This window comes from Podarcis tiliguerta, assembly GCF_965153285.1.
Source record: "Podarcis tiliguerta genome assembly, chromosome: 5".
Lineage (NCBI taxonomy): Eukaryota > Metazoa > Chordata > Lepidosauria > Squamata > Lacertidae > Podarcis > Podarcis tiliguerta.
Genome location: NC_139538.1, coordinates 94969332 through 94983162, shown reverse-complemented (window position 1 = coordinate 94983162; position 13831 = coordinate 94969332). Strand labels below are relative to the sequence as shown.

The 13831-nt window shown below is 43.0% G+C and overlaps 1 protein-coding gene across 3 annotated transcripts in view; it reads left to right on the top strand.

The window, feature by feature from the left end:
• Positions 1-13831, top strand: part of EFCAB6 (EF-hand calcium binding domain 6) — a 110769-nt gene that overhangs the window by 63766 nt on the left and 33172 nt on the right. For all 3 annotated transcript variants that reach the window (XR_014511351.1, XM_083440707.1, XM_083440706.1), the window contains exons 18-22: positions 516-751; positions 6437-6533; positions 7873-7991; positions 11446-11634; positions 13412-13567. Coding sequence is in view for 2 of the 3 variants with exons in the window: in XM_083440707.1 (XP_083296833.1) it covers positions 516-751; positions 6437-6533; positions 7873-7991; positions 11446-11634; positions 13412-13567 (797 nt within the window). In the remaining variant the exon portion in view is untranslated. The remainder of the gene's footprint in view (positions 1-515; positions 752-6436; positions 6534-7872; positions 7992-11445; positions 11635-13411; positions 13568-13831) is intronic.

Below are 13831 nucleotides of genomic sequence, written 5' to 3'. Positions count from 1 at the left end.
CCATTTTGGTTGCCCTCCAGAGTCAAAGTATTCTATACAAGTGGAGTGAAATTGCTAGAGGTATGAGCAATAGCATAACAGGTAGCCACCCAAAGGTGAGGCTTGAAAATTATCCACTGGGTGTATTTCTTGGAGGATATAAGACTCCAAAAATGTTTCTCTTTAAAGTCATGTTGGCCACATATATGTGCTTCAACTAATCTGACTAGTTTTTGTAAAGAGATGCCATTCGTGGTGTGTGAACCCGCACGTTCAAATGAACAATCAAATGCAAGATGGCGCAGGGCACCCAGTTTCTAAAGCATCTCAGCTTTGGTTTGGAGGCTGTAAGAAGGAAACGCTAGATCACCCCTACATGGCCTGTTCCATAAAGAAACCTAAAGTGACCTCTTCATGTGAAGATCTGGATCCATTTGCAAAACATTTTTAGATGTATAGTTAGTCTAGTAGTATGTTAGTGATTTGTATAAAAAAATAGGCCAAGTGCTGATACTAAATTGAATATTCCCTATTAGGATCCATACATTGCCTTCCGTAAAATAGATAAGAACAATGATGGTATAGTCAGCATGCTTGATTTTCGACACCTCCTGGATAGCTTTATGATCAGCATGACAGATGATGAATACAATCGTCTCCTTGGCATCCTGGGACTGAACATTACTTCTACATTAAACTACCCGGAATTTCTTCAGTTGTTCCAAGCAAATACAACTAGAGACATGCGCCCTTGGTTGCCTTCGTCTAACAAGTAAGGAGGGCAGGAGTCTTATGGATTTGCTTAAATTTATGTTGTTATTATTACCTAACATAGGATGCAAGCTATGTTGTGTGTTATATTTCAGGATTCAAGGATCTAAGATTAGATGCCATCTACTGTTTGATAGTATTGGAAGAAATTTTTTATGCCCTTAGCCAATTTGGTACTTGTAAGATCCTAAGCATACCTGGCAGTGAAGCAACGTGTTTTGATTTCTTAGGATTGCTATTTGTTTATACATATTTCTATTTCCCCATACCTTTCATTATATTTTAAATCCACCCTTTCCATAATTACCTTTGTAAGCCATGTTGCAACTCATTTGTTGGAAAGTCAGCATGTAAATCAAGCCTATTGATCCCACTCCTTTGGTAGCCTTGGACTAAGTTGGTATTCACCATCTAAATAGCACTAAGTTTAAAAGCTTTCTATTATGTTTGTTGCTCCTAGATTCTTTGGGCACACAATTCCCTTGGAAATGCTACTTGGGAGTTGTGCATATGGCTCTTCAAATTCCAAAATAGCTAAGATGCAATGCCATATGTTCCTACATATTCAAAACAAGAATCAGCTCACGGTGGGGCGGGGGATGGAGCTGGCTGCAGTAATCTTCTAGGCAGGTGGGCCACAGTTGCTTTCCAAGAAGGGAGAAGGGCAAGGTGGTGGGGAGATGCATTGGCAGCAGCTGCACTGTGCCAACTTCCCAAACTGCCTTGGCCCTTCACTATCCCTGCATTGCAGGGGGTTGGACTAGATGACCTTCAGGGTCCCTTCCAACTCTATCATCCTATTCTGCCTGGAAAGCAACAACAACTCACCTGCCAGAAAGCTAGTGCAGAGGCTTCATCCCACTCAGCATAGCAAGCCCTTTCTGTTAAAAGCTGTTTTGAAAAGTTTGTACTCAACACCAATATATTAGAGCAATTGATTTCTAGAAATGAACCTACTTCAGATGCCCTTCCAAGCACAGAACAAAGAGTGTTTCATCATCTGACTTTCTTTAGAGTAAGACGTCTTTAGTGTGACAGCTGGTAGACTGAAGTCTGTTTCAGAAATGACAATAGTCAAGGTAATGGGAAGAACAGTTGACTTGTCTTAACTGTTCTCTGTGCTTCCCAAGCATTCTGAATTCAGGCTTTCTAAATACCGTATTTTTTGCTCTATAAGACTCACTTTTTCCTTCCTAAAAAGTAAGGGGAAATGTGTGTGCGTCTTATGGAGCGAATGCAGGATGCGCAGCTATCCCAGAAGCCAGAACAGCAAGAGGGATTGCTGCTTTCACTGTGCAGCCATCCCTCTTGCTGTTCTGGCTTCTGAGATTCAGAATATTTTTTTTCTTGTTTTCCTCCTCCAAAAACTAGGTGCGTCTTGTGGTCTGGTGCGTCTTATAGAGCGAAAAATATGGTATCTCCCATGAAGAGTCAGGACCCACTAGTTCTGCCCTTCCCCCAACTCCGTCATTTGTGAGAAATACTAATGAAAACAAATAGTACCTACAGCTCTTGAGCTTTACTATATTATTTATATGTGTGGACTTGTACAGTGGGCATCATCCACCAAAAAATAATCTGATTTAATTCACTTGAATTTACAAATGCTTAACTTGGGATGCACTTGAACAACTTTGATCCCTATTCTCATTTTAAGGTTAATAAATTAAAGTAGGCAGGAGAACTTTTGGTATAAATAAATGTAAAGGGCTGCTCCATGCATTTAAGGGGCCGTTCTGCTCTAGCCAGCTTCCCCCACCCAGTGCTCTGGATACCTGAGAAATAAGATCAAATAGGACATGGTTGTATTCTTGTATATTCTGTGCAAATTGGCAGGTATAAATGCAGAGCAGTTTGAGCAGATGTATATTTGTATTGTTGGTTGCCACCTTTAAAGCCCTATGTAGTTTGGGCCTAATACGCTTGCCATGTTCCCAAAAGTGAAAATACCGACAGGGGTATTGAGCTTTTTTTGGCGTGGGGTGTGTGTGGACATCTCCACCCCCCCAAAAAAGGATTATTAAAACATTGTTTTCCTGGACATTTTGCTGATTAAGCAAAAGTCCGCCCAGACACCATTTTGCTGCCCAAATCCCGGACATGTTCAGGAAAGCCCGGATGTATGATAACAACAACAACAACAACAACAACAATTTTTTATTTGTATCCCGCCCTCCCCGGCCAAAGCCGGGCTCAGAGTAGCTAACAACAGTTAAAAATAGCACCACGTACATAAAATCGCAGTCAATTAAAATACATTCTAGAATCAATTCAGACTCAAATTAATGGCAACTATCAGGTTAGAGTTCTCTGAAGATTACAGAAGGAGAGAGGGGGTCAGACTGTGCCCTGGCCAAAGGCCTGGCGGAACAGCTCCGTCTTGCAGGCCCTGCGGAAAGATGTCAGGTCCCGCAGGGCCCTAGTCTCTGGTGACAGAGCGTTCCACCAGATCAGGGCCACGGGAACCCTAGCCTAGGATAGCTAAAGGAGCACTTGCTCTCACCTGATTTGGACTGCCTAGTTCATTGGGGTGGGCTCTGCTCTGTGTCCCCCTGGGAAATATGTAGGGCAGGACCTTCTTAATGGTAGCCCCCAGGCTCAGGAACTCCCCAAGAGATCTGCCTGGACCATCTTCCTTGGCTTTCAGAATGTGAGTAAAAGCTGGCTTGTCTTGGTGAGCTTTTTATGTTGACTGATTGCTCCACACTTGATGCTGGCTGCCTTTTTACAGTCGTTTTTATGGCTACAGTTTTTAATTTTTATGTTGTCGTTTTTATTTGTCTTGTTTGTCAGCTGCTTTTTCCTGGCTGAAAAGCTGCATAAGAAATTGTCAACACTGTTGTATTGTATCAATGCAATCAGATTACCCATCGTACTTGGATCTGTGTTCCACTTCTTAGGGTTATCCACACTTTCTTTCCTCCCCTGTTTCCAGGCAGAGTCCATGATTTAAAGCTCAACATCCTTTTTCTCTTTTTTGGGATCCAGAGCTTTTCCCGCAAAAACCCACTCTTTAAAGCCCAATCGTTAGTCCGCAGAAAACAACAACCCTGAATTTCCGTTTGCTCCGATTCAGCTTTAAAGAGCAGGTTTTCACAGGGAAAGCTTGGGGTGGGGGGTATAGCTCAGACCCAGATATCAAAGCATAGACCTCTGCCTTGGAAAGAGTGAGGCAAAAGTTAAGTGGGAACAAACTGTTACTGTACTATTGTATGACTGATAGCTTTTGAACAAGCAATAAAGATTTAGTGGATTTAGTTATAGATTTAGTACCAAACTGTACACAATTGCTTGATGGGTGCATGTGTTTTTTAAAAAACCATTAACAGGATAAATAAAAATAAAAATAAAAATAAAAATAAAAATAAATTAATTTCTTTAATTAAAGAAATTAGAACTCAAGGTTAAACTGTATCTTACATTAGTAATAACTATTTTATTTCAACACTGAAATGTGCTAGGTTTGGTTTTGAAAAAGTGTTGCAAAATCTTTCCTAGATTAAAAGCAACGCGAGTTATTTAATTAAAAATAATTATTTTACAGTAAACATACATACACTTGGCATGGTTTCATGTGTAGGAGGAGAGGTTGGAAATTGACTTGAAATAGTCTAGTTAGCTCTTCATCCTGTTTTTAAGGTCTTTTACTGTAATTATGAGTTTTGAAGTTTGTGAGAGATTGACTTATTGGCCACAAATTAGCAAAAGTTCAACGAGTCTGAATATGTGGAAATTATGTGTCTGGAAAAACTATTGGAATGTCATGTGAGTCAATTGACTGTTAATCTTAAATAAATGCAATAAACATGTTAAGAGCCATTCGACACAATACATAGGATGAGGTGGCAAGTACCACTTTATACTGTAGATGCCAGAGTTGTTGTTATTTTTTTATCCCCACTTTGCCTCCATATAGTAAATCTGAAACATCAAAGAGAGGGCTAAACTGGGACTGCAAACTCAGTCACACTTACACATTTTTCTGCCCGAGGGAAAGCTCAAAATGGTGCTACATATAGAAACCGACCATCTAGATCTAGGCCAGTCCACTGTCCCTCAGACCTTGTGGGGGGCCGGACTATATATATATATTTGTGGGGGGGGGGGGGGGAGAAGAACGAAATCCTATGTCCCACAAATAACCCAGAGATGCATTTTAAATAAAAGGACACATTCTACTCATGTAAAAACACGCTAATTCCCGGACCGTCCACAGGCCAGATTTAGAAGGCGATTGGGCCGGATCCGGCCCCCGGGCCTTAGTTTGCCTACCCATGATCTAGACTTCTACTTGAATTTTTTCCCCACACTGGCAGTGGCACAGCATCTTCCCCGGCACCTGAACGCAGCTTTGTCTGCTCCTAGCACTAGGTGCCTGTGGCAGCCATGTCCCTCTGCCTAATGACAGGGTCGTCCCTCAAAAAGCAAAATTGTTAAGGCTCAAGTATCAGTCTCAACAAGGGTGTGTTTGCTTGCCAGCTGAAGAAAGAATAATGGCTGCAGCAGCCCTGGTAACCTAAAAGCAAATCCCATTCAACCTAGTTGGAATGACTTCTGACTTTTTGTTGCAAATTTATTATATGGAGTTAGGCTTGTTTGCCTTTCTTTTTTTTTTAACCATGAACAACAACAAAAATATGACTCTCTCACATCTGGAAAGTGGTAAAACCCAGATTTTGACCAATGCATTTCAGCCAACTACCACCTCTGTGCCTGGTGTAGAACAGCTGTTTGTTCCGTTGATTTCAGTGGTACTTAAATGTGCTATATACTATTGCATTTAATGCGTTCTTGTAGTAGGTTACTTGGGAACAAGTGCCAAACTGGATGTGACAAGTCATATTTCTTCCCCGCCCGCCCCTCGGAGATGCAAGTGTGAAGCAGTCTGGAATCAGAAGTGAAAGAACTGAGTGGGGAGGGATAGAGAAGAGTTACTTAGCCTCTTCTTCTCTGGCTATTTGTCCACTCCAAATGAGCTTTTCTCTTCATGAATCGTGCCTAGTTTGGTCCTTAGCCCAACTGACCTTCTATGCATAGTCTCAAATAAAGCCTTCGTTACATTATGATGAATGTGTGAGAAGGGGTAACTGGCTCTGATTCTTACCCCCCCCCACACACACTAGTGTGTGCACTGTAACTTGAGAAAAGATCTATGTGTGTGCAGTTAGTGCCCACCGAAGTTCAGTCTGCACAGTTGAGAACTCTGAAAAACGGATCCTGTTCCTTCATGCTCTCATCCTAACTTTTACTAGATTGTGCCTGGTACCTTTAACTCACAGTGGAACACTTCTGTTTCCCTATTAAAAAAACAGGCAATCTGATGTGCCAGTGAAAATAAGAAGCAACTTGCCTGAGTTACTTTGGATCTTTTATGTTATTGCTTTGATTTATAAATATTTCTCCCCTCAAATCTCAGCTGCAATTAAGCAATTTGACCAATCTGCATCTGCAAATGATAACAGGGATTAACAGAAGTTTTAAAGACATCATTCCTAGCTTGCAGCTGGAGAAGGGTGGCAATATTTATAAGGAATTCATTTGTATGCAGATGTCTGAGATGAGACTTTAAAGCTATCTGTACAAACTATAATAAGCAAGCGAACAAACAAACAAACCTTGTGGGATATTAATGATCGCATTAAAAGAAGACCACAGTTAGTTATCAAAATAATTCTTTCTTTCTGAGACCCAAACAGACAGTGGCGGATGCAGACCTCGCTTGTGAACAAGCTCATTACTATCTCGCTATCAAAGCACAAACCAGATGGAACGACCTCGCCATGGTAAGCTCTATGTAGTCTTTAAACAAATCTGCATGTCTAACAGAGATTTTAGAGCTTCACTCAATGTTTATCTTTGATTGTATTTTTTTAAAAAAATTAGCTGCAATAAACAAATAGCTCATTAACAATAGAAACATGCGATACGTTTTGAAGGAATGTATTGCAGTAACTGATTTGAAGCTCCTGAGGCTTCCAGCCATGAAAGATTGTAATAGAAGAGACCCCCCTCTTCCCCCCCCCCACTCCAATAACTTTGGATATGTTTGCAGATATGTTGGTGGTGAGATGCCTGCAGCCATGCGGCTGCAATTCCTGCTTGGAGCCTCCAAGGCAGCGGCTCCAAGCTGCAGCGCCATTAGATGAGGATGGCTTGCTGTAGATCAGGCGGTGCCGGCGGCAAACCATTACATACATACAATGCACGTGCAGTGTCGCATGCATGCACTGTACATAGTGATGCCACGTGTGCGCAGCCAGTGGTTTGCTTGGCCCTGGGCGTCAGTTAGCCTTCGTTCGCCCCTGCCTGGACAGAGCATGTGCTTAGGATTGAATGGCTCAGTCCTACCTCATAATAAAAAGGTAAAGGTACCCCTGCCCGTACGGGCCAGTCTTGACAGACTCTAGGGTTGTGCGCCCATCTCACTCAAAGAGGCCAAGGGCCAGCGCTGTCCGAAGACACTTCCGGGTCACGTGGCCAGCGTGACATTGCTGCTCTGGCGAGCCAGAGCTGCACACGGAAACGCCGTTTACCTTCCCGCTAGTAAGCGGTCCCTATTTATCTACTTGCACCCAGGGGTGCTTTCGAACTGCTAGGTTGGCAGGCGCTGGGACCGAACAGCGGGAGCGCACCCCGCCACGGGGATTCGAACCGCCGACCTTTCGATCGGCAAGCCCTAGGCACTGAGGCTTTTACCCACAGCGCCACCCGCGTCCCCATAATAGGAAGACAAAATAGGATTACTTGCCCCCAGTAGGAGGAGAGGCAGACAAGTGAGGCATTATGGGTGGGTCCTATGGGTTCTCAGGTGTCTTTAATTACAGTACTTAATCAGTTTGTTTCATATGGCATCCTATTGGCTTTCCTGTGGCGCATTTGCCAGTGCTCAGTTTGGAGGTTGCTGCTTTTGGGGTCTTTCAAAGGCGATTTAATATGCATAGGCCTCCTTCCTACACTGGTGTCTTCCAGATTGCAACCAACTGGTGCATACAGAGGCTATACAGCCTCTGCAGATATGCTGCCATTTTATTTTTCCAGTTCCTGTAATGCCTTGGGTTCATAGAGGACGTATGTATGTTCCAATACGGTAGCCCTTACTATTAAAGACATCTCCTGTTTTAGCATTTGCATGAATATGATAGCGATGGCAATGGCATCGTTCTGAAAAGAGACCTGAAGGACATCCTGTATAGATACAACATCCCCACAAACCCAAAAGAACTTGACAAACTTTGGGCAAGGTAAGAATGTTCTAGTCGTCTCCTCCCCCCTCCCCCTTGCCGGCTTCATCTGTGGACTCTGAGCGCAGGAGTGGCAAACATCTGGCCCTCCAGTTATCCCTTGATCCCAACTCTCACCAGCCCAGCCAGCATGGCCAGTGGTCAGGGATGATGCTTTTTTCCTGGGGGTTCTCAAAGGGTACGCAGTACCAGCACTCCCCACCCTGAAATGTTAAAAGTATGGCATTTACTGTAACAATTTCATGATGAGTACTGGCACCCTTTTTCAAAAGAAAGAAAGAGGGAAGCATGTCTCCAGATCAAAGCACTGGAGTTAGGGTTGATTGCTGTTTGAAGAGAGATTTTATTTATTTATTGAAGACCTACAAGGCAAGAATAGCAACAAAACATAAAAACTCCAATAAGGAGAACAATTATTGGAAAAAAGAACCCACCTAATAAAGTTTTAAAAACCATTTCAGGGAGCTTTTCTGTGGAGCTACAGGACAGCCTCAACGCAGTGCTGCCTCTCTGGTTATTTACATTAAATTAAAAATTACCTCGAAAAGTGTTCAACCAAGAAGTGATGCATAATGTAGGTATCGAGTCTGACAAGATACCATGAGATTGTTCCTCACTTTATGAGGAACCTGACAAGCTTTTAACAGATAGGCACTTTTTATTTTGAACGGTGGGAACAGATACAGGGGGATTTTGGGGTGGTTTTTTTTGCTAGTCTCTGCTAAGACTCATTCTGTCACAAACTGGAACATAAGAGTTATGATAGATGGATAGATGGATAGATAGATAGATAGTTCGATAGATAGATAGATAGATAGATAGATAGATAGATAGATAGATAGATACTGAGGCCTCACAGAGTCACTGATGGATGCATCAGAATTGTTAAGAGCGAGAGTTCCTAGTGAACCTCAGCACAATACACACACAAACCAAGACACCTCATCCACTTGAACTATCTGGAAGTGGGACATTTCTGCATCGCTTCCCCATCCCCTGCAAAAGAAAAAAAGAAAAGAAAAAGAATTTGATGTATATGCCAAAAATGATGAAACTACTCCCACGGTTGCTAGGAATCTGACATTTGCCTTGCATAGCCTGAGACACAATAATAATCAAAAAGACATTTGCATTTTTCTCCCCAGAAACAGGTGGCATGGTAGCCCCGTTACTGCCTCTCCCTGCCCCCGATTAGCACAGTGGGGGGGGAAGGGTGGGCATGAGCTCGTTGGCACTGACCGCGTCTGCACTGTTGCACCAGCCTCCTCATTTTCCACAGGCTGGGGAGGCAAAGGCCTTCAGCAGGGAGCCTCCAGGAGGTTCCCCATGCAACTTAGAATCCTGCTTTTCCATTCAACGTTTCCATGTTTGGAATATATACTTGAACGTGCCCTCCCATGCTTGTTCATGAGTAGCATAGCCTCTCTACCTGCAGCTGGCTTGCCCTCCTTAGAAATGGAGGGCAGTGGGGGCATCACCGGTGGGGCAGAACCCAAGGAGTCCCTCGCAGAAAGGTAACTGCATGGGAGGTGAGGGAATATCTGAATGGACTGATTTGTACTCCAAAGAGCTTAAGGTACTTTCGGGCTGCCCAAGTAGGCAAAGCAGGACCGGCCCGCTCATGAGGCAAGGGGAGGCAACTGCCTCAGGCAGCAGGAACCACGGGGGCAGCAGATCCAGTCTCCAAGAAATGCATTGCCTGCTGCTCCTCTGACATATTCCTCGGAGGCCTAACCTGCTGCCTTCTCGGTAGACCCCCCCCCCCCGCCCCAGTGCTGCCTCTACAGCAGCGTCCTAGTGGATAGGAGCTGCTGGTCTCCTCCCACCCCTAGGGAGGAAATGGCAAGGGCTGCCTTCTGGGGCTCTGTACCCACCCAGCATGATTTGGAGCGGGCCACTTTCCCCAGGACGGCTTTTGATTCCCAGTTCAACCAACGAGTAACGTTGATTTCACACACACACACACACAGAGTGTTCCCACTGTACTTGCTACGTTTTCACTTACTACATTTTTAAAAGTGGTTTAAGACCCAGATGTATATTGCCTTGAATGCAAAGTGTGTTGACTGTATAGTTTATTTCCTAGCCATGATTCATCACTGAACTATTTTCTACTCCATTGCTTTTCAGTTTCTTTTCTTATTCCTTAAGGATGTCTTGCGAGCGTGTGTCTTTAGCATTAAGCCATCTGCTACATATGCTCTACTTTAGATAACTTGAAAACAAAAATTAAACTTCCCATGTTATTAAATAAAGCTATTGCAATCAACATGGAAAATGTTTGAAGTAGAAAATGAATGGAAATTAGATACGTATGGAAAATTAGAATAGAAACTATTGTATAGAATATATAGAATAGAGTAATAGAATATTAAAGTGCAAAATTGCGTCGGTATTTTTGAAAATTGGAATGGAGCCCACAGAAAATTGTTATCTCAGAAGGCATGCATTATATATACGCTCTTTGGCCAAATGTTTAAGCAGTCTCAAGTCTGAATTTTAAGTATTCAGAATTGCAGCGAAAATCACTGTGTCATATACCACTCGGAAAGTACATTTCCTCAGGGAACTCTTTCCATACCGATTTGTTTGCCAAACAACCCTTGCATTTTGCAGAGGGATTATGGGTTGCATAGTGCTGCATAAAGTACAGCTGTCAAGCTTAAATATTTATTTACAACAAAATCATAATCTGCTTCTCTTTAAGGGTCACAACCCTCCAATATATGGAGCTAATTCCGAGAATGGTTCTACGCTACTGTGGACAGGAGATGTTATTTTATGGCTCTTGATTCTTTTTGCTGTCCTTTCTTATATTTTGAAAGCTGTCAGTTCTTAGCTCTAAAAGCACTGACAGACCTGGGGCCTCAAATTTCAGCAGCACCTGGTGCAATGCCAAAATTACGCCCCCCCAGCCTCTTACCTTTTACATAATGGTTGCGGTGCCACTTAGGATCTACACCCAGTGCCACCGAACATGTTGTGCTCCTCTGAATCCGCTTCTGCTAACATGCAGCCCCCAAATATTTTAAATAAATAGATGAGTGCCAGGTGGTTTGGGGTGCTGGTGGCCGAGAGAAGTGGCATGAGGTTAGCAGGCACCTGAAGAGCAGGAACTGGGCTAAACAAGGAGTTATTCCTGCTGGTCTTAATGGGGCTGAGTCTTGATTAAATCAGGCGGGTTTTAGGTTCTACGTATCCACACAGAATTTGAAAAAAAATGTTATCAGGCATGAGTTAGGCTTCTACTTGATGCTGTTGACAGATCATCCCTGCAAAATCTAGATGGGTATGGAATATTTCAATGCAACATTTATTTCCTAATGTGCCTCCCCTGCGTATTCCTCCAAGGAGGAATCAGACTACAGTGCTCAAGAGCTAGGGATGTTCTGCGTTGAGCCTGCAAAGCCTATTTCTTATGAAAATAAATATGTATTTCCCTGGACTTTAAAAGGTATGATCCGAATGCAAAGGGTTACCTTACACATCAAGAATTTTTGCAAAAATTGGGCATAGAGAATGCAACTGTTGACACCGGCCTGAACAGGCAGTTTGTGGCAGACAACTATGTACGCTTTATGGATCATTACAAAAGGGAAGAAAAGAAGCACATTGACATCAATGAGATTATAAATAAGATCAGGTGAGTACATTACTTTCAAAGGGTGTGTTCTTCACACTAACTTAGCTATCTTGATGCTGCATTTTTCCCAGTTTCAACAAGGTCCATGCAGGTCCACCCGCTGAAAACTCTGGTGTGTGTCCAGGGAAAAGTGGAAGGCTTACATGTCCCAGCTCCTTCATCAAAATATATCTATCTTTGAGGGTGGCAGTAATGGAAGAGGGGATCTCTTTATCATTCCTGATAGCCTCTTCTTTGTTCCCTTCTGAAATAACACCAGTTTCTCATGGAGCAGAGCCTAAATGCTCTTTATGTGCTGCTCTTTCAGTTTCATCCTAAATGTTTTGTAGAGCATGTTCATTATCTTACAGTTTAGAGACAGTTCAGCTGACAAAGGGGTCTAAAAAACTTAATATTCAAGAAGGGGGGGAAATCTGGGTGTATAATTTTTCCTTTTGTTTTAACTCAAGAGGAACAAATACCCCAAATTAGAAACGTTTGAACAGTGATTCTTCAGCACTTCAAGAGAAATACAAAACATTTGCAAGAGAAGATTGGGTGGTTGGTTTTATTTTATTTTATTTTATTTTTTGGCAGCCTAGCTGGATCCATAGTTTAAAACATATACTTGGTGCTCAATTTTACTGCCACAATTGGAATAATTACCGCTTGGCAACCGTTTACTCACAGTCCAAGAAACGGCTGAATGTCTCGATTTTCTAAAAATAAGGATAGAAAGAAAGGTTTTGATTGCCCTTTTTTGTTTTGATCTGTGAGGTATAAGTGGAAGATAGCAGCAATGATGAAAAGCTATCATTTCAGCTGTTTAGGCACGTCACACGAATCTGACAGGGATTCTAGATTGTTGCAGTTGACACGATCGTATTCCCCATTTACTAAGAGGCTAAATATGCTGTCAAGGATCAGGACCTAATTACTAATGTTGGTGATAATAATACTTAAAACTTATATGCTGCATCTCAAGTGTTCGTGGCACTTCACTGACATTATGTTGGGCAGGCCGGTATTACTATTTCTCTATGCAGATACCTCCCTCTTCTCTCTTTTCAACTGCTTTATGACTCTTGAAGGGGGAGGGAAGTCTGACGTCCTGGGAGCAAATGCGTGAAAGGACTTGAAGCTGCCACTCTTCCCACCTGGCAACATTAATAGCTGGCCGCCATCACCAGGCTGTGTTTTGTCTCCTGGCTTTATTAAACTCCATACCACGAAGGCAAAGTTCTTCTCCTTATACTGAGCGTTGCCCCACTTGCCTTCTGAATCGGGGCTTCATAAGTTGTTACCTGCAACACAGCATGCAGCTGACTTAGCCGTGTATTTTGGCTTAAGTCAAGGGTAGGCAAACTAAGGCCCGGAGGCTGGATCCGGCCCAATCGCCTTCTAAATCCGGCTCATGGATGGTCTGGGAATCAGTGTGGGTTATTTGTGGGGCCTGCCTGGTGTTTTTACATGAGCAGAATGTGTGCTTTTATTTAAAATGCATCTCTGGGTTATTTGAGGGGCATAGGAATTTGTTCATATATTTTTTTCAAAATATAGTCCGGCCCCCCACAAGGTCCGCAGGACAGTGGACCGGCCCCCTGCTGAAAAAGTTTGCTGACCCCTGGCTTAAGTGATTGACATGTCACTTACTCTGCCAGTGGCTTATTGAGGCTCTGGGAAGCCGCATTACAGGGCTGGAAGTTGCTTGGTGAATCATGTGTCTGAATTATACAAGCCGGTCCATTAGGATTTTTCTTTATCAGGAAAGCTGAACTGAGTGTTGGTTCTCTTTCAGGGACAAGTACCACGAATTTTCCCATGATTTCCACAAGGCCTTCTTGCAGCAGGATAAAAACAGAGAAGGCTGCATATCGGTGGGCAACCTCCGCAAGCTGTTGGAAGACTTTAACTGCTGCCTCGGCTATGAACAGTACAGTGAACTTCTATACAGGTTGTTATAATTGCCGCAGCTTTAATGGAGCTATCCTAGTTCAGTACATTCCTGAGCTTATCTGACTATTCCTGCTCAATCAGTGGACTCTTACTTTGATCTTAATGATCTTGATGATGATATACAGTGGTGCCTCGCAAGATGAAATTAATTCATTCTGCGAGTTTTTTCGTCTTGTGAATTTTTCGTCTTGCGAAGCACGGTTTCCCATGGGAAATGCATTGACAGTTTCCCATAGGAATGCATTGAAAAAGGTGCAAGACA